The 21882-nt window shown below is 34.2% G+C and overlaps 1 protein-coding gene across 1 annotated transcript in view; it reads right to left on the bottom strand.

The window, feature by feature from the left end:
• The window catches only part of b3gat2 (beta-1,3-glucuronyltransferase 2 (glucuronosyltransferase S)), a 151450-nt gene that overhangs the window by 15369 nt on the left and 114199 nt on the right, over positions 1-21882 (bottom strand). The window contains exon 3 of the mRNA XM_030156667.1: positions 19521-19669. Coding sequence (XP_030012527.1) covers positions 19521-19669 — 149 coding nt within the window. The remainder of the gene's footprint in view (positions 1-19520; positions 19670-21882) is intronic.

The following is a 21882-nucleotide window of genomic DNA, read 5'->3' as shown; positions in this document are numbered from 1 at the left end:
ATTAGATGGTTTTGGTGCAGTATCTCCTTCAGCTGAACTAAACCCCAACAGGCAGAGTGAGAACTGTGCATTTGTCACTGACTGTATGATGTATTGAGAATCAGATCCAGTCGTGGTCACAGATGCATTTGGCCACATTAATAAAACAAAAATTAGTTTTGGAGCAACCCGAGAGCCAATGCAAATCAAATAGGAGGGGGTTTAGTCTTTCAGTATGCAGGCTGCAGACCCCCCCTGTGTCCCCTTTGTTTCCTGTGCCATTCTGTCCGTCTTCTTATTTAATCTCCACTTTCCATCAACCCATCGCTCCCCTCTTTTCTCTATACAGACTCTTGCTCTTACTCTTCCCCTCTCTATCACATTTTCCTCCCGTGCTATCATCTGTCTCCATCTGTTCCTGCCTTCCCCCTGCTTTCTTGTCCTGTCACTGCTGTCTGTCGCCATTACTCTCCTGCTCTAACTACATTACAGCCCCTGTCAGTCGTCTCCAGATACTGACCCGGCCATCAGACGGCATCTATGGCCTCCATTGTCAAGGACGGGACTGGGGGTTTGATCTGATCCCAGATACCTTACAGGCTGGAGTTACAGGGTGTGTTGCAGCTACTGGAAATGACATTAGAAGCAATATCGTTTCTTTTCTGTGTTGGACTTAAGTTGATCTGAGTTGTTGGAAAAGTACAACTACTTATTGTTATCGATGACGTCACGTTTGCGTCTGCAGCTTCATAAAAAGTCTTAACCTGTAAAGACCCAGTGTGACTTTTGTGTCAGTTCCCAAATAAATATTTCTCTCTATTTAACTTTTCCTAAGTGATTTATCGCCATTTATTATGATACTATCCTTTGCATTTTGCATTTTTTTCTGTAAAAATCATCTATTTTCTTATATTTAATTCACTGATCATGTAGATGTTCATCAAAGCTCAGAATAAATTCAAAGGTTTTACATCAAAACAGAAAAAAACTGAAGAAAAAGTGACTTGTTCAGTAAAATCTATCATTAACTGAACTGTCAACACTGTCATTAATCCAACTCCAGGGGTTTTACTGGTGAATCAATGTTGTAGAAGATGATAGAGTTTCCATACTAACTACAGAGCCTCTGAACGTCCAAATGGGTCATATCTGATGACCATGAAAAGATGACAAACTGTATTTTACACCATTTATTTACATCTGTTGATAGAATTAATGGAAAAACAGTTATTAAACAGTTTAGATCAGTAGATGTTTGGGTCGACAGTGGATGTTTGGGCCTTTATTAAACTGGAGATAATAAAACTTGAGACTTAGAAGTTAGTAAATAACTGCTACAAACAACTGATGTAGCATTATTTATTCTTTTTTTTTTTTTTTTTTTTCTCAATTTGCAAATCAAAGTTTGTTATTTTACATTTCCTGTATTTTCTCATTGTATCTGAAGAAAAGAAAATGATAAATAAATATGTATGATTATTTCAACTATGTAGTAACAACAAACCTAGAGGCAGCCTAAGACTTTTGCACAGTGCTGTATATCTGATAATGAAAAGCATCTACAACAGTGGTTTCCAACCTTTTTTGTCTCGTGACCCCATTTTAACATCACAAATTTCTGGCGACCCCAGACATTCAAAACTGAGACTTTTTTTTTTTTTCAAAAATTCATTTGTTTTTGATCATGTAATAGTTTTCTACACTATGTTGCAAATAAACGTTAATTTTAGATGACATTTAGTCTATATAATGTATATTATTATGGACGGAGGCAGAAAAGCCAGGTGTAGATTACTGCACAAGAGAATTTTATTTTCCTTTTTCAGGATATGTACAGTCAGTCCAGCTTGGATTTACAAGGCTGACAATTAATACTGAACAAACAATAACTCAAAATATGAATTATGAAAGAGCTGCAGCATCTGAAACTGACCACAATGAACATTTGACAGATAAACAGTACCACAGTGCTTCAGTTTCAGATTCAGTTTGTCTGATATGGATTGGGATTGCCTCTCTCAACATATTTTTTTTATTAGTAAATTGTTTTTTGTTTTTTTTCTATCAGTTACTAGAAATTTCAGGCCACCCCATTTGAATTCCAGGCGACCCCATGTGGGATCCCGACCCCAAGGTTGAAAAACACTGATCTACAAACAAGTGGTACCAGGCACAACAAACCCCACCCCTCGCACATATTGTAGCTTATTTTGGCATCGATCCAGCTGATGTCATCATTTCTATGCGTGTGCTGATGTCAGCATATCAATTGCCCCCTGTATATGTGCCAAGTATGAAGTACATTGAAACAAAATTGGTGTTTTTATAGATATGTGAAAATTTGCCAATTGTAAGTAAATGGGAGAGAAAAAAAAGATTTAAAAAATTCATAAAAAATTTAAACTTTGACCTATTTTTCCCAAAACACAATGACATCTATTCTGGGTCACTGGCAGTCTAAAAGCCAAATTTGGTATGAATACAACCAATAGTTCTGCTGCTAAAACAATACCCCTTGCCTCCCCTTCAGGGGGTGGGGTAAAAACAAATGTCATGTTGCAGGACTACTATATATAATTTCTAGAAAATTGCAGGTGGTCTAATAATAATTTCCAAAACTATGTTGTCATGAAATGTAAATTGAAATTACAAAATGATCATAAATGTGAAAATGTCATGCCACAGGTCTATTCCAAGAGGGAAAAAAGTGTGTAAAAGACCTAATATAATAATAAAACAGTGTGGTTTTCATATTAAAGTAACCATCCGACTCATTTAGTCTTTAGCAGGCAGTAGATGCTTATATTTAGCATCATGTTCACAGTGTCAGACCAGTGAGACAACATTATGTGAGGCTGATTGGAATATCTGAAGGAAACTCCCCTAGCCTTCTCCTGAGAGGTTGAATCAACGTACGTAATGATCTGGCCTGTTTCTGTTTGTTAAGGATTTCTAAAACAGACTCACGCCTCCCGAGGACAAGTCAAGGAAATCCCTTTTCACTTCTCCGGTATAGCTGAGGTGACATTTCATTAACTGAACAAGTCCACGAAGAATTGTTTTAACCAGAGAACCGGGATGTGGGAAACTGTTGAGTAATCACACAGTGTTAATCCCCTTCATACTGATGGGATGCTCAAGTAATTATGTCACATTTTCACTTTGTACTCTTTCTCATCACAACAAGTCTCCATAGATGTTTTGGACTGCAGATGATAAATTGGACTGGTCCAAGACTTGAGGGAATTTTCATGTATCAGGACTTTACTGTGCCTCCATCTCACAATGAAAACATATGGAATAAAGTGATAAAACAAGTGGTGTCAGGCACAACAAACCCCACCCATCGCATGTATTGTAGCTTATTTTGGCATTGATCCAGCTGATGTCATCATGTCCATGCATGTGCTAATGTCAGCACATCAATTGCCTCTATATATGTGGCAAGTTTGAAGTAAATTGAAACATAGTTGATATTTTTATAGACATTTGAAATGTCACCCATTATAAGTAAATGGGGAAAAAAAAGATTTTAAAAAATTCATAAAAAATTGGAACTTTGACTTGTGTCTCCCAAACTATAACCACATCTGTTCTAGGTCACTGGCAATATATAAACCGAATTTGGTATGAATTCAGCTAATAGTTTTGCTGCTACAAACATGTTAAATTTCACCCATTATAAGTGAATGGGGAAAAAAAAGATAAAAAAAAAATCATAAAAAATTGTAACTTTGACCTACTTTTCCCAAAATCTAATGACATCTATTCTGGGTGACTGGCAATCTATAAATTAAATTTTGTATGAATTCAACCAATAGTTTTGGTGCTACAGACATTTGAAATTTCATCCATTATAAGTAAATTGGGGAAAAAAAAAAAAAAAAAAAGGTTTAAAAATTCATAGAAAATTTGAACTTTGGCCTCCAGCTCCCAAAATGTAATCAGACCTATTCTGGGTCAAAGTTTGGAGCTGACTTTATTTATATATAATTATGTTATTATTTTACTGGTCTGGCCCACTTCAGACCAAATTTGGCTGAATTTAGCCCCTGAACTAAAATGAGTTCGACACCCCTGATCTAGTGCAGGGGTGTCAAACTCATTTTAGTTCAGGGGCCACATTCACCCCAATTTGATCTCCAGTGGGCCAAACCAGTAAAATAATACCAGTGAAAAAAGTAAAATTATATTATGATCAGGTTTACATCTACAAAGTTTCCTTAAAAATCTGAATACCATGAACAACTTGAATCATCTGAAGAAAAACAAGTGTAATTTTAACAATATTATGCCTCAGTTTTATCAGTTTGTCATTTACACATGTGCATTGCAATCGCACAAAACATTTAGTAACAGGCAGAATATTGATAAAATTGCATTTACTTTTCTTAAGACATTTCCGTTTGTTCATATTTGTTCAGGTTATTCACGTTTTTTGTAAAAGTATAGTTTGGTAATGTAAACATTTTCATGTAATTTAACTTTTGTCGACACTTTTTTGGGGTTTGTCATTATTTATAGGTTATAATGATAATATTTTACTGGTTCCGACCCACGTGAAATCTAATTGGACTGTATGTGTCTGTGTGTGGAACCTGAATTAAAATGATTTTGACACCACTGATTGTTTATATCTTCAGCGTAATTTTTGCATTTCACAAATTCATCCCGCAGGCCAGACTGGACCCTTTGGAGGGCCGGATTTGGCCCCCGGGCCGCATGTTTGACACCTGTGATCTAGTGCATTTATTTTGTACATACTAATTCCACTGTGTAGCTACATGTGCTCTGTGTCTCTGTACCCACTGGATTTCTCCCATACCTATGACTTTATGAGTGATGCTGTCACTTTCCCCTGCTTTTGTAACAGTGACGTGATAAACGCCGCTAACTGCTGATGAATGCTGATCTCGTGTCGACTCATCTGTACGGTGCTGGCCGATGACTGATGATGTCACAGTCTGCTAATGGCCTGTATTAATATCAGCGGCAGGGCACCTCCATTAAGGTAATGGGGCTGATAATGATGATGACAGTTTCAACACAGAGCTATCTGCAGCAGTGGCAGTGGCAGCCAGCTGTGAATGATGATCCACCAGCTCAGGGGGTCTTTATCCTATTCCCTGCAGGAAACATTTACCCATAACCCACCAGGGAATAACAGTGCAACAGTGTGACCTGTGCACATGCAGTATGGCTAACAAGTGAACGTTACACTCGCTGCTTCCTGGCGAAACAGCTGCTTGTTGAAAAAAGAAACACTGTTTGCAGTGCTATGGATGAATAACAGCAAAATGGTTGTCTTGGCTACGAGCTTATAATAATTCACTTTACTTGCTCAATTGGCCTGAGTGTTTATCAACAACACTGGAGCCAAATCCATGTTGGCATCATCTGAAGAGAAATTTCTGCAAAAAAAAAATCAATAAATAAATGGTAACAATTAAAATCTATTCAAGTCTTAACAATAGAGTGTGTTTGTTAGATGTTACTGTACATTTTCCTGTGTAGGTGCTGGTTCATTTCTTTTCTCTATTAATGGCTGATTTGTGGTTTATTATTATTATTTTATATTTAGGTGACAAATGTACAAACATTCTTCAATCCAGTACAAGTACAGATACTTATGATATAGTAATAGTACTGACTTAACCTCTGCTGCACGGCCTGATCACAATCAAAGGTAACAGGAAGGGTGCACATATAGATAAAAAATAATAATGTTCTATCAAAAAAATCAGACAGGCCATTTTATTTGTCTGATATTTCTCTTCTAAAGTCCAAAATATTTTTGTATTATGGTGTCTACTAAAAATTTCGCAGGCTTGTACCCCTGTCAAATCAGAAATTATTGGGTGTACGGACACTCCAGCCTAATAGCCTCCATATTTAATGCCTACAAAGATATACAAATATTTCAGCACTCAGGATAATCATGCACTGTTTATTGCATAGATGTCATGTCCAAAGCATGCGTGCTGAAAAATTCCATATATTGACAGAAACAATAAAATTAGACCCACATATTTTGATATGGTGTACGGACACTACTTGGTGCACGGACTCTACAAGACTGGAATGGAAATCTGGCTTACCACATGGTCGCATCTCTGTTAGATCTTTAATTAAGTCTTTCTGGTACAGGAGGAAAGAAACATTTGTGAACAAGTTAGAACAATATATCTATAAGGCATATACGCCATATTATTGGTGGAAGTATATTGGTGTACGGACACTACATGAATTTTGGTGAACAACATGCCATTGAAAACATGCGGTTCGACATAAACATCCGTTTGACACATTGTTACCAAATTTTCTGCAGCCAGGGAGCATACCAAAATCTGTCTAGTTGTGCATATTTAGTCATAATAATACTGAAATAACAGGTTCCCATTCTATTATTACAATTAAAGGGCTGTAAAAGAAGGGTTTTCAGAACAAAATGGTTGATTGTCTTAATACTGAAAATAAGAATTGATAATCAAACAGCTGTTCAACAAAAATGATCAATAAATGAAAAGCAATGTGATGTGTGTATTCTGTAATAAAAAAGTCACAGGAGTTGAGTAGTAATTATTTATTGTGTTACAAAACATAATGTACAATAATTTTGCTCTCTTATAACAATAAAATTGTGCACGTTTTCACGCTCATTGGGTCGCCATTTTATCAGTTTTTATCTGATTTTCTTCAAATTTGGAGGATTGCAAGATCTAGTAATAAGATGACCACAGAAACATTTTGGGAATGGTTTTGGGGGTATCTTTTTGCCATACTGATTAATAACTTCTGCAAATATACTTGTACACCTTGATTGTGATCAGGCCGTACAGTAAATATGAAACTTAAAGTATAATAGTAAAAAATATAAAAACCATTCTATTTGCTGAAACTCCATCATATTAATATCATGTGAAGGCTGTTAAACTACTCTGTTCTAAAACAAGTAAAATAATAATACCCAAAAAAAAAATAGAGTGAAAGAGTGAAAATAAAAAATATTAACTTCCCTCAAATTGGTTTTTATTGGTGCAAGAATAAAAGTATTGACTTTCTACAAAAAAAAAAAAAAAAAAAAAAAAAGGTGAGACAATACAGGTTCAAAAATGCAAAGTATGAAAGTAAAAAGTAGCCCTCTGTAACCTCCATATTAATATAATGAAAAGACTGACTATTCTGTTCTGCAGCAAATCAAACTCCAAAGTGCAAATCAGTTTTCCGTGTCAGAAACAGAACTCAGAGTATTATGACTTTCCTCTGTGATCCAGTCTTATCTTGTTGCATGTTTTAGATTATTCTAGTCATGTTACATGTGTCAGGTTTCACACGTAAAGACTCATCTGTTCCATTTATGTTAAAATCTATCTGGACAGCTGAATGTTCCAAAAGGAAAACTTCCTACTCATTAACCCATAAAGACCCAGTGCTATTTTGTGTGTATTTTTAACCTTTCTTAAGTGATTTATTAACATTTACTCTAATATTACACGCTGTATTTTGCATTTATGAGTGAACATCAGGTATTTTCCCATATTTAATTCACTGATCATGTAGAGGGTCGTTAAAACTTAGAGTAAATCCAAAGGTTATTATTTCAAAACAGAGAAAACTGAAGAAAAAGTATCTTTTTTTTTTTAGTCTATCATTAACTGAATATAAAATAAGTGTTTCCATCCACTGCCATTGATCCAACTCCATGGGTTTTACTGGTGAATCAAAGATTTATTTATTTTTTTTTGCTTAATTCAAGATTTTTTTTCTTAATTCAAGCAAAAACAAAATCTTGGTAAAATTTCTTGAAATATGATTTTTCAGATCTATTGTCCAAAAATAACCTCTTACATCTCACTGAAAAATTACTCATTAGGTGATTATGTCTTATTTTAAGTGTGATGAGATGTGATGAGACAGTTTGTAAGATTTGGATTTTTGTGGTGTGTGTATAACTTGTTTTTCTTCCCATGATTTCTTACGATGTATTTTATTTGTAAGGACTAAATAAGATTACTTTGTTTTGTTACACATTCAAAATAAACTAAACTAAAAAAAAAAAAGTTTCATGATTTTAATGTATTCTAATTCATGTCATCATTGCACTTTATTTTCTTTATTTACCTTCACTGCTGTATTTATTACTTGCACTGTAAAAAAGAAAAACGTGAAAAAACAGTATTATTCCAGCAGCAGGGGTGCCGAAAAAATACTGTTAAATAACGGAAAATAACCATCTCATAAAAATATGGTAATTTTCCATAATTAAAGTACAGTTTTTTACTCTAACTTTACATGAGATTTTGCTTTTTTTTTTTTTTTTTACTTTTTAATGTTTAATAAAGAATATTTACATGTATTAAAACCATCAAATTATCTATAAATATATATATCAATAATTTTCAGTGAGACTAAGTTGTACAATCCGTTGATAAAAACTGTATTTGGACAGTTTATCAGTGCTTATACATGTTATACATTCATAAAAATACATTTATTCAACATTTTTGTTGTGAAACCTCCCGCAATTACACAAGATATTTGTCAATTAACAAACAAGTCTTGTTAAACTTACAGAACAAATACTTCTTTTACGGTTAATTGTCAGTAATTTTATCTCGTTTTATTTATTTTTTTTTTTTTTACAGTATTAAACTTTAAATTAACAGTTTAATCTCATAAATAGAAAAGAAATATTTGTGAAATTATGATACATTTACAAATGTATTTCAACTGTATTTTCTGTGAAAAACAAAAAAATTCTTTAAAAAAATGGAAATTTTATGGTTTTCACAGTTACAGTTTTTTCATGTTATTTTACTTTTTTTATTTGTATTATTTTTTTATTATTTCAAATTACATTACAACATTTACACAAACATGCACCCATACACAGGGAACCACACAGACACAACATATACAAACAAACCATACAACAAACCTCCCAAACCTCCAAAAAAAGATGCAAGAAAAAAAAAAAAAAAAGCAACAAGATAAATAACGTTACCAACTCCTCTTTGCAATACTCAGGGCCGACTCAATACAATGCAAACCAACAACATATTTCTCTGTCAAAAGGACATAGGAGACAGCAGGACACTCTTGTTGACAGTAAAAAAAAGGGATTCCATTGTTGATAAAACAAATTAATTTGTCCACGAACAGAAAACTTAATCTTTTCCAACTTTAAAAAGAAAAGTAAATCATGCACCCATTGCACAAAAGTAGGTGGCAGAGGATCCTTCCACTTAAACAGAATCATACGACAGGCTAATAGTGTACAAAAAGCTATCGAGTAGGGCTGTGCAATTAATCGAAATTTGATTACGATTTCGATTATTACACGCAACGATTACAAAAATTATGTAATCGAGAAAAAACGATTATTAATTTTGAGTTGTTTAATTCACGCGCACGCAAGCTACCATGAGCTGCTGGGCCCCGCCCCCCTCTAAGCTACAGCTGCCAGTTAGCCGGCAGGTCCACCCCAAGAGGAAAGTTGTACCTAGCGGTCTGGAAAAATAGCTGGAGAATCACAGCAGAAGTGCTTGGTAAACAAAAAAGGCAAGTCAAATTCAATTGTATGGAATCACTTTGGGTTTGATGAAGAGCAAAAACCCATCACGTGCAAAAAGTGTTTCGTAGTTGTGTCTGCACCGACCGGTAACACAGCAAACCTTTGTAACCATCTAAAGTTTAACCACCGCCACCTTTATCATAATCTTTTGAAAAAGTAAAACATAAAAAAAAACTCCATCTACAACTTAGTCCGCAATGCAGTCTTCAGTCTCCGAATCTCTTTACGCTGCAGCTCCAGTATTAACCTAACTGAAACCTCAGGGCACGCCACCGAATTTACTATGTTTCATACTACACTAAACATACTTGAATTTATAATTTGCACTTTACGTGAGTTTTTTTTTTTTTTTTATTGCTCCAGTTCTATGGCAAGTCTAGAGCAGTTTAATTCCAGTGCACTATTTGTTTACAAAAGGAAACATACTTGAATTTACAGTATACTTATTTGCATTCAAAGATTTTTTTGTTTCGTACAAAAGTGAACATACTTTGTTTTAATGGTTAAAAGCTTTATTTATATTTAGAGAGTATATCTTACATTGTTTTGCAAGAAAAAAAATAAACAACATTAAGGTTAACAAATAATCGTTTTTAATAATCGTGATTTCAATTATTGCTAAAATAATCGTGATTTTTTTTTTTTTCTATAATCGAGCAGCCCTACTATCGAGTCACTTTGGGCTTTGGATAATCCCAGCGCAAGAAAGGAAATGTTAGGAATGTTATTTTCCATTTGACATGTAAAATCACAGTCTATTTTTGTCATTTCATTGATATTTTCCTGTATCTTAAAAATACAGGAAAAATCTGTCAAATAATCAGTGAAAATTCTGTTAAATTACAGATTATTTTTTTTTACAGTGTACACTACTAGGATTTTGTCCCTTGTAGATGAGGCCTGTGGGTTTAGGTGAAAGCTGGGACAGAAAACACGTTCTAGGTCAGGGAACAACACTGCAAAATCTGGAAATGCCTCGTGTAATACTTGTCTATTTGTGTACAACATATTGCTTCAGTTTCCTCCATAAAGTATTGAAACAAACAGTAACACATGACCCTTTCTCACCGACACGGAGCAGGTGTCATTCAGTTCACACACCTAATTCTGAACCGTTCAGAGTGTTTTGACCAAAAAGAAATTGCTTCAGAAAGCTGTAAAATTGGTTCTGAGATAGACGCCAGAAAATGTTCGGTTTCCCCAAATGTGAACTGTTGTGAGTGTGTCATATTGTGTAAATTGAAGACAACGGCATTGTAAAAGTACATGCATTGTCTGCCACAACTCAGTGTTTATCTGTGATTTAATACCGACTGAGTTTCAGGAAGAGGTAGAAGTAACACGGGGAAAAAGTAGAAAGGATGGTTTCATTTGAACGCAAGAACAAACAGGAAACTAAAAATAAACCTTAAGACTCAATAGAGAGCTCTCAAAAATCAGACCTAGACGGACTTATATGCTGCTGTGCATTGAACGCTACTAATGCACACTCCAGTAATAAGACATGATTACAGTGATTAAACCGATGGAAACTCTGGCTGGTTGACAGATGGACCAAGAATCCAGAACAGACCCGGTTCAACAATAAGAGCTAAAGCCCCAGAACAGTCCCACTGAGCCTTTATTTCATTTTCAATAACTACATTTGTACAATTACCATGAAAAAAAAATCAGAAATCAGCACGAAGCCCTCCTCACCTAAGTAAGACTTTTGTTTATGCTGCCCAGCTTTTCTCATGCACCTTCTTATTTTTTCAAAACCTTAGTAAATGTTAAATCACCATGTATATTATATGTATAATGACACTGCACCTGAAACATCAAATCCAGGTGTTGCTGTGGCAAAGTACGTATCCCTGCTCAGAATTGTTTCCACTGGCCACGAGAGCATAATTTAGACTTTTTGTCTCATAAATATAACTTTTGATCTCATAATTTTGACTTTTTATCTCATAATTTTACCTTTTTATCTCATTTCAACTTTTTGATCTCACAATTTTGACTGATCTCATAATTATGACTTTTCATCATAATTTTGCCTTTTTATCTTATAATTATGACTTTTTTGTCTCATAATTTTGACTTTTTGTCTCATAATTTTGACTTTTATATCATAACTTTTGATCTCATAATGTCAACTTTTTGATCTCATAATTTTAACTTTATCTCATAACTTTGCCTTTTTATCTTATAATTTCAACTTTTTGATCTCATAATTTTGATTTATCTCATAACTTTGCCCTTTTATCTTATAATTTCAACTTTTTGATCTCATAATTTTGACTTATCTCATAATTATGATTTTTCATCCTAATTTTGACTTTTTATCTCATAATTATGATGTTTTTGTCTCATAATTTTGACTTTTTATCTTGTAATTTCAACTTTTTGATCTCATAATTTCGACTTATTATCTCATAATTATGACTTTTCGTCATAATTTTGACTTTTTATTTGATAATTATGACTTTTTTGCCTCATAATTTTGACTTTCTGTCTCATAATTTTGACTTTCTATCTCATACGTTTGATTTATTATGTCATAATTATGACTTTTTATCTCATAATTTCGATTTATCCCATAATTATGACTTTGATTTCATAATTATGACTTTTTAATCTCATAACCATGGGTTTTTATCTCATAATGATGACTTTTATCTCATAATTTCAACTTTTTATCTCATAATTATGACTTACCATGGGGATATTTTTTTTTCACTGGCGGAAATAGGAAGCCCGACTCATTTGTGTCCAAATACCTATGAACCTACCTAAATGCCAGAAGTGGATGGAGCTACTGTGACATCACCCACTGTTATTTAACAGGAGCCAAGCGTTTGCATTTTGGCTTTTTAGAGCCAGAGTATTATATAATCCACTCTACAGCAGCTTTTTCCATCAAATACAGAGGGCTGTGTAAAAGTCTTACACTATGTTTAGCTTTGTTGTTTTTGCAGAGTTAAAATGAGCAACAGGAAAATATGTGCACCGCAGGAATGCAATGGCATGAGCTGATATTTGATGAAATCTGCATATGTAATGAAATATAAGGTGTCTGTTTACAAATGGCGGTGACAGATATTTATCTGTCATGTTATATTAAAGGTTTTTTTCATTAATTTATATGTTTGAGCGCGTGTTCATTCAGAGATAATGTACTGAAAGAATCCAAGATTGTAAGAGACTATTTCTATATTTACAATGAAGATTTCTTTGCAACAAGGGGATAAATAACAACAAAAACAAAATAAAGAAAGATAAAGTAATGCTGACATCAGCTATTGGTCAAAGTGTGATGTTAAATATCAGTCTCAGCCAAGAAATTGGCAATCGGTGCAGTATTAAAAATATACATACACACAAAACATTTGAATATTTACAGGGTTCCTACAGGTTTCTACAAGTTAAATTTAAGACTTTTTAAGACCTTTTTAAGACTACTTAGAACCAAATTTAATGCCCATTTCACAGCCTATTTACCAGCCATACTGGCAAAAAATTTGTGCCTCCTAGAATTTAAGAAAATGTTTTTATTTACAAAGCACTGAACTGAATGTTCTGTGATCATTTCTCACCAGGGGGCTGCAAAAGTTAGCGATAATTGGTTTCTTATTTCAATGTAAATTGTCAGGTTAGAACGGGTGGACCATTAGTTTGGACATTTCCCAGACACATTTGAAAACATTAAAGGAAACAAGTTCATAGCAACATAATTTAAGACCTACCATATCAAATTTAGTACCTTTTAAAGACATTTTTAAGGTATTAAATGCAGATTTGTAATTTCAAGGCATTTAAGACTTTTTCAGACCCTGCGGGAACCCTGTATTTAATGGTATCTGTGCTCCCAGGACAAAAATTAGCCCAGAGAATAAAAAAAACACCAGAAAATTAATGTAGTCAATTTCATATTGCCTGAATAATAGAGTTAAACACGTGTAAACTACAGAAGAAGGTCACACTTAACCCTTTGGCCTGTAGAAGCTGTTTTTTTCCTCATATTTTGCATTTACTGCTGTACTCAAGTGTTTTACATTGCGTTAGTTCAGACAGAAAACTTAAGACATGCATGAATTACTTGGGTTTTTTTAATATTTCTCATTTAATAGGTCTTATTTTATTTTATTACCTCCACCAAGGAGGTTATGTTTTTGCCGGCGTTGGTTTGTCTGTTTGTTTGTCTGTCTGTTTATGAATGAATGAATGTTTATTTCAGTTCAGTACAAAACACATACATATTTAAAAAATAAACAAACAAACATAAAATGAACACAATTGGTAACTGAAAAAGGAAGAAGCTGAAGCCAGAGGCTTATTTCTGCTTCTCCTATTCCCATCCTTACTCCAAGTCCACACCTGAAGTTGCAGCAGATTAGAATTTAAACACAAATTATTCTACATTCGGTTTCATAAGTCACTTTGAAATCATATTACTTTCATAGCCCTTGAGAATTTGACAAATTAAAGCCTTTTTGAAACTCGACAGTGAGCTACACAATTTCACTTCATCCTTCAATTTGTTCCATAATTTGACACCAGTAACAGAAACACAGTGATATTTAACGTTTGTTCTTACTTTACATGTTTCAAACACAAACATCCCTCTTAAATTATAATTTCCTTCTCTTAACTTTAAAATTTTCTGAATACAGACAGGAAGAGTTTTACTTTTAGCACGAAACATAAATTCCATTGTTTTTAAATATACAATATCAAAAAATTTTAGTAAACCAGATTCTACAAAAAGTGGATTACTTGATTGAAGATAACCAGCTTTGTTTATGACTCTGATAGCTTTTTTTTGGAGTTTAATTATCGGGTCTATATTAGTTTTATACACATTGCCCCATATTTCCACACATATGACATATATGGCATTACAAGTGAATAATACAATATATGCAAACATTTTTTGTTTAACAAGTCTCGAGTTTTATAAAGAATCGCAACAGCCTTGGACATTTTACGTTTGATATATTCTATTTATGGTTTCCAACAGAGTTTATGGTCAATAATCACTCCCAAAAATTTTGTTTCATACACCCTTTCAATTTCAATTCCATTAATTTTCAGTTTTATATCATAATTTACCCTAGCACCACCAAAAACTATATATTTTGTTTTATCTTCATTAAGTGATAACTTATTTACGTCAAACCATTTTTTTTAACTTGATCCACAAGGTTTTTAACTTTTCCACAGTTTCTAATATTTGTTTCATATTTGCTCCCAAATAAAGCAAGTTAGTACCATCTGCAAATATTGTAAATTTTAACTCACTAGATGCCATAAAAATATCATTTAGATAGAGTTTAAATAACTTAGGTCCCAGAACTGAACCTTGTGGGACCCCACATGTTACTTTTCTAATTTGTGAATTTGTATTTCCAATTGTTACATACTGAAACCTATTTTGTAAATAACTTTTTAACCAGTTTTGTGCCACACCTCTTATACCATACGTTTCACATTTCCGGAGTAATATTGAGTGATCAATTGTGTCAAATGCTTTCCATAAGTCAATAAAAACACCAACAGTATGCTATTTCTGATCCACCGCTGTTGCTATATTTTCTGCAAACTCCATTACTGCTAGAGATGTTGATCGATTTCTCCTAAATCCGTACTGATGATCATTTAGTATCCCATATTTATCAGCGTAGTCATCCAACCTCTTTACAAACATGTGTCCGTGTGCAAGATAACTCAAAAAGTTATGGACGGATTTGGATGAAAATTTCAGGAAATGTTGATACTGGCACAAGGAACAAATGATTAAATTTTGGTGGTTATCGGGGGTGGGGGGGCCACAGGGGCCCACTGATCTGCCTTGGCGGGGGTCTGCGCTCTCCAAGTGCTTTTCTAGTTGTAATTTGTTTTCTTTGTCTTTTCTGCCCGTTTACACAGTTCTTGTTCTAGTTCTTGCTATCACTATAATTATCACCATGGTTGTTATTGTTAGTATTGTTGATATTTTCTTGTGAGGATTTTTGCCACCTTCTTCTTCCTTTTTTTCCCCCCTTCTCTCTCCCTTCTCTCTTCTCCTTCCCCCTGTTCCTTCATGTCAGGTCCGGCATTGAAATATGGCTCAACAAAACTCAAAATAAAGCCTCATATACTTTATGAAGTTTCCCTTGGCAAAGCACAAAAAGGCAGCCAGACCACCATTCTGCTGTTATGATGCTGGACAAGACAAGTTTAAAAAAAAACAAAACAGAATTTCTTGGTTTGCATCAACTGCTTTAACTCTATGTCTCGGACTGCAGCGCCTTTTCCATTAAATATAACCATGAACATTTACTCTAAATCAGGGGTCTCAAACTCATGTTGTTTTAGGGGCCACATTCAGCCCGATTTGATCTCCAGTGGGCCGGACCAGTAAAATAATAACATAATAACCTATAAATAATGACAACGCCAAATTTTTGTCTTTGTTTTAGTGCAAAAAAACCCCAATTAAATTATGAAAATACTTACTTTTATAAACTATCCAAACAAAAAAGATGTGAATAACCTGAAAAAAACTGAAATTTCTTAAGAAAAATAAGTGCAATTTTAACGGCATTCTGCCACAACTTATCATTTCTACATATGTGTTATGGATCGGATCTACAAAGACACTAAACACTTAATAACAGGCAGAAAATAGTTAAAATTGTGCTTAATTTTCTTTAGACATTTCAGGTTGTGCATATTTGTTCAGATTATTCACATTTTATTGTTACAGCATAGTTTGTAAATGTTTTCATAATTTAATGTTATTTTTTGCTCTAAAACAAAGAAAAAATTGAAGTTTTCATTATTTATAGGCATAATGTAGTTTGTTTTTGGTTTTTTTTTCACATCAAATCGAGAAGAAAATATGGAATCATTATTTTTCTGTAGTTTTTTCGCTATTATTTTACTGTGGATCATATCTGTATGTGGAACCTGAACTAAAATGAGTTCAACAGCCTTGACTGTGGAATTTTTGTACTTTGCAAATTCATCCCATGGGCTGCATTGGAACCTTTGGTGGGCCGCATTTGGCCCCCGGGCCGCATGTTTGAGACCCCTGCTCTAAATGGTCAATACTCCGACCTGTCTCTGGATAATGTAAGATTTTGAGATACTTTATCTGGAAATCTGATGCTTTTAAAACAAATCCCAGAAAAATGTGTGAATCTTATCTACTTACGGACTTTGTGTTTGTTTTGAACAGCTGTGGATGTGACACTTTTAGCTCACGTAGCCTACGAAAGGTAAAAATGTAATCTAATCCATTTCTTACAAAAGTCCTTTAAGGCGGCTCTGTGACGGTTGTCAAGAGGATGAGTGGCTTCATAAAACCAAGTGCCAACAGGGGCTGCGGTGATTTGAGATGAGCTGCATCGATCTAAGCTGTCTAACCACAGAACTAGAATTGATAGCGCTATAATGCCATTTCTAGCCAATTCAAGCAGTGTGTGTCTAAGTTTAGACCGTGCCACCAGCTTAAAGCATGACTCACGCTGTCAATAGCAGGGAGAGATGCCCCGTGGTTAGTTACTGCTGTGACGGTAGCCGTTCTTATGCCTGCAGTTTAAGATCTGCCTGAGACACATGCACCAAAAATGAGCACAATAGATTCCAACAGATAAACAGGGTTACCTCCGATATGCAGATCAATGCAGTCTGATTCTACACTTATTAAATAAATGATCAGCTGTGGTCTGCAGAGTTACACAGCACTGACTGTGGCAGAGTTCAAGCAAAGAAATATAGATTTTTTTTTTTTAGACAATACAACCAGAGTGTCTTAGATTTTAACTCTGGACATGAAAGATGCAACATATATATGATTATCAATGTATCTGTTGGAAAAATATGTATATCTGCACTGTAAAAAATGACTGTAGAATTAACCCCAAAAAGTTGTAAAATTGCAACATAAAAAAACTGTAAGTGACAATACAATGCAAAGTTGTTTATTTGACAAGATTTTTGTGTTAACGATTAAATCAAATATAGCTGTTGTTCTTACAGGAAGAGTATGTTAATAAAACCAGATTTGTATGTAGAAATGATGTATTTCTATTGTTTTTAGAAAAAAAAACCTGTAAATTAAAAACCAATGCGGTGCCATTTAAATTGCAAGACTGTAATGTAGCATATATAATAGCATATTTGCTTTTTTTTTTTTTTAAGAGTCTGATGAACTTAGAGCAGTTACAACAGAATCATCTACTAGTCACTGGTCCCGGTTAATCAGCTGAAAAGTGTCTGATTTAGACCAAAAGCTGATCAGTCGTTCCATGACTGATTTTTACCAGTCATGTAAATTAACAGAGGAAATGGAAGTGGCTGAAAAACGTCAGAAGTTCTCTGGGCTTTAGTGCATGATTATTTTTGAAAGGGAGTTTGTGCAAGTAATTGGAAAAGGTCTTGGCTAAAACAAAATTAGAAGTGTATAAATAAGGAATGGCTGCTGAAAGAAACATCAGAAGGTTGTTTAGCCTTTTTGCATGTTTTCCAGATCCTGACCTCGGCCGTGTTGGCTTTAGCTTCTGAGAAATTTGAGTTTTTGAAGATAAACGGCAGTAACTTAAAGATGGAGTAAGCAGTTTTACAGAAAGGCTGTTGAAATGAAACACAGTTCTCAAGATTCTTCATTACTCATCCATTCATTCTCATTTACAAACAAAGGATTCAGTAAGAAAACTTGATTTTTTTTTTTTTAACATACTGCAAGTACCACAAGAACTTAATATGTACATGTTATGTAACAGTGACACAGGTCAAATGAACCCATACACCACAAAAATGTCCCTCTCTTTACTAAATAATATCTAAATCCATAACATGAGTTTGTTTATATTTTTTGCACACTTATGTACATTTCTATAATTATCATATTGATAAAATATTGTCTAGTGCAGGGGTGTCAAACTCATTTTAGTTCAGGAGCCACATTCAGCCCAATATGATACCAAGTGGGCCGGACCAGTAAAATAATAACAGTGAAAAAAGTAAAATTAAATTATGATAAATTTAACTTTTACAAAAATCTGAATAACATGAACAACTGAAAACGTCTTAGGAAAAACAACTGCAGTTTTAACAATATTCTGCCTCAGATTATCAGTTTATCATTTACACATGTGCATTACAACTAACATTACAATTACAAATACACAAAACATTTAATAACAGGTACAATATTGGTACAATTGCATTTACTTATCTTGAGACATTTCAGATTTTTCACATTTTTTGTAAAATAACAGTTTTTTAATATGAACATTTTCGTGTAATTTTACTTTTTTAACACTAAAACAAAGATAAAATTTGCTGTTTCATTATTTATAGGTTTAATATGATTGTATCTTACTGGTCTTGACCTACTTGATATCTAATTGGTCTGTATGTGAAATCTGAATTAAAATGATTTTGACATACTAGTTTGTTAATGTCTGAGATTTTTGAAGCAAAGAAACATGTATTTACTGATACACTGTGTGAAACGTATGAAATCAAATTTTTAAATCCTGCTAATCTGGTGTTTTGTCACATTTTCACATACTGTAATATTAGTTATTACTCACTTTATGGAGATAATGTGCATAAAAAACCCTTTTTGTTTAAGAAAAATGGTTAATTACAGTCTGTTAACAATAACAAGCTATCGATTTACACTCAAACCTGTTAGTGCAGATCAGGTTTATCAAGAACAGCAAAGTTACAGTAATGGTATGAATTACACTGTATGGGATGGTGCATAAGTGTCCACTGTGTTGGCTGATATGGAAATAAAACAACAAAATCCATGAATATACAAGAGAACAGCTGTAGAATAACTGTCCACTGTAATGACCACTATGCATGAAAGGGTTAAAGAAGCTAAATACCACTCCTTTAAGAAAACGACACATCACTAGTACTTTTACCACCGTTGATGCAGATACAAATATTTTGTCTCATGCACATCAACGCCACAGTTACTGACCCGGGTGCAGTTATTGGCTTTAGGCTCCAGCTCCGTAACCTTGGTGATCTGCCGGAGGAAGTCGGACTCCTGCATCCCCGGCTGGGATCCTCGGCGCTTGAACTGAGCACGCGGGTTCGCCAGGATCACCTGGAGGTTCACGGCAAAACCTGAGGGGCAGTACAGAGGGAGAGAGAGGGTGACAAGGGTGAGCTAGCATGGATTAAAAGCACATTAAGAGTCTATTATAATCACACCAGAAAATGAAAGTGTGCATTAGTGAATCAAATGACTATGATATGGCTGATATGAAATTCATTTACCACAGGGGTCTACCGTTCTCCTGTGATAATTAGACCAGAGATGAGAAGGCAAGAGGCAGAGGAAAGTCACACTGTTCATGATGCCAGTATGTTTGAGCGGAGGTGGGGATAAATGGCTGGCCTGCAACCAGATTTAATCAACGTGATTTGAGAAATTACGAAAACTGGTTCTACCTATTATATCTAATTACTTTGAAAGCAGCAAGGGTAAAAGCTGTCCCACAAGAAATATGTGGGCTGTGTTAGAGTAGTTCACGTTACAACTTGACATTTTTCAATAATTCAGTCACTGGAAAACCTTAAATCGTGTGAGAGTTTGCACAGAAGCAAATGTCGTCAATGCAAACACAGGAGTTAAACCCTTCCACGGCTCTATTTAACCTTGTTCTTAGCGTCGGGGTGGGCAGAAAATACTGTTCACACATCAGATGTGTTGTCTGAACCCGGGGCCAAAGGTCTGCTGTCGACACAAGCTGCGTGGCGGTTACATCTCTGCGTCCACCTCTAACCGACCAATCACTGACAGAGCACAGAACTCATCTCTATGTTGGATCTCAACAAAATAGATCGAAACACTGACTCCAGTTGCTTTCATTTTCAGTCATTCTTGCCAAAATGTTGGGTCTGCTTCTAGAAATATGCACTGGCTGCTGTACCAGGCAAAGTACTGAGGTTTACAAATACCCCAAGAAACAAAAGGACAAATGAATATAGAGCTTTTGAAATAATTATTAGATAACTGTGACAAAAAATCTGACTTTTAAAGGCATTAGGGTTTTTCTGAAGTGTAAATATACGTCAAAAAAAACAAAAAAACATTAAATGTTTGCTTTACAAAATTCATTAACAGTAAAGATAGATTTCTCTTATAATAAATAATTTATAATAATAATAATAATAATAATAATAATAATAGCTTTATTTATATAGCACCTTTTAAAAACAAAGTTTACAAAGTGCTTTTGACAGACAAAGTAGAAGGCACAACAGCAGGATACAAGATGCAAGTAAAGACACTAAAACAGAAGCAACACAATAGGAGAGATGTGTACAACAAATGCAGAAACATGACACTTCGAATAAATTTAATGAACTGGAATAAAGAGGGCAGGGATAACGTAACATGATGCTGTCAAATCAATGTAAAAATAAAGGAGTGAGATAAAACAACATCATGTATGAGAATATAAATTAATAATCAAACAGGATAAGATTGAAATTAAAAAAAAAAAAAAAAGAACATTTATTTATGAACGTCTTATGCTGAGAATCAGTCTTTATTATCATTGCATAGTGCAATGAAATTGAATGCAATCCTCAGTGCAAACATACAAGCAATCAAAGTCTTAAACTAATAAATAAAACAAGTGGTGCCACGCACAACAAACCCCGCCCCTCACATGTATTGTAGCTTCATTTGGCATCGATCCAGATGATGTCATCATGTCTATGCATGTGTTGATGTCAGCATATCAATTGCCTCTATATACATGCCACGTTTGAAGTAAATTGAAACAAAATTGATGTTTTTATAGATGTTTGAAATTTTGCCCATTATAAGTAAATGGGACAAAAGAAAAGATTTTAAAAATTCATAAAAAATGTTAACTTTAACCTACTTTTCCCAAAATGTAGTTACATCGATTCTGGGTCACTGGTAATCTATAAACCTAATTTGGTATGAATTCAACCAATAGTTTTGCTGCTACAGACATGTGAAATTTCACCCATTGTAAGTGAATGGGGGGAAAAAAGATTTTAAAAATTCGTAAAAAATGTAATGTTTGACCTAGTGTTCCCAAAATGTAATGAGATCTATTCTGGGTCACTGGCAATCTATAAACCATATTTGGTATGAATTCAACCAATAGTTTTGCTGCTAGAGTGAAACCAAACCAAAACAATACCCCTTGTCTCCCCTTTTGTGTGTGTGTGTGTGTGTGTGTGTGTGTGTGTGTGTGTGTGTGTGGGGGGGGGGGGGGTAATAATAATAATACTAAAACTAAAATACATCACACACAAACAACCACCCTGCACATCATATCCCATAACAGAATATC

This window comes from Sphaeramia orbicularis, chromosome 15, assembly GCF_902148855.1.
Source record: "Sphaeramia orbicularis chromosome 15, fSphaOr1.1, whole genome shotgun sequence".
In the NCBI taxonomy this organism is placed as follows: domain Eukaryota; kingdom Metazoa; phylum Chordata; class Actinopteri; order Kurtiformes; family Apogonidae; genus Sphaeramia; species Sphaeramia orbicularis.
This window is presented reverse-complemented; position numbering and strand designations above follow the sequence as displayed.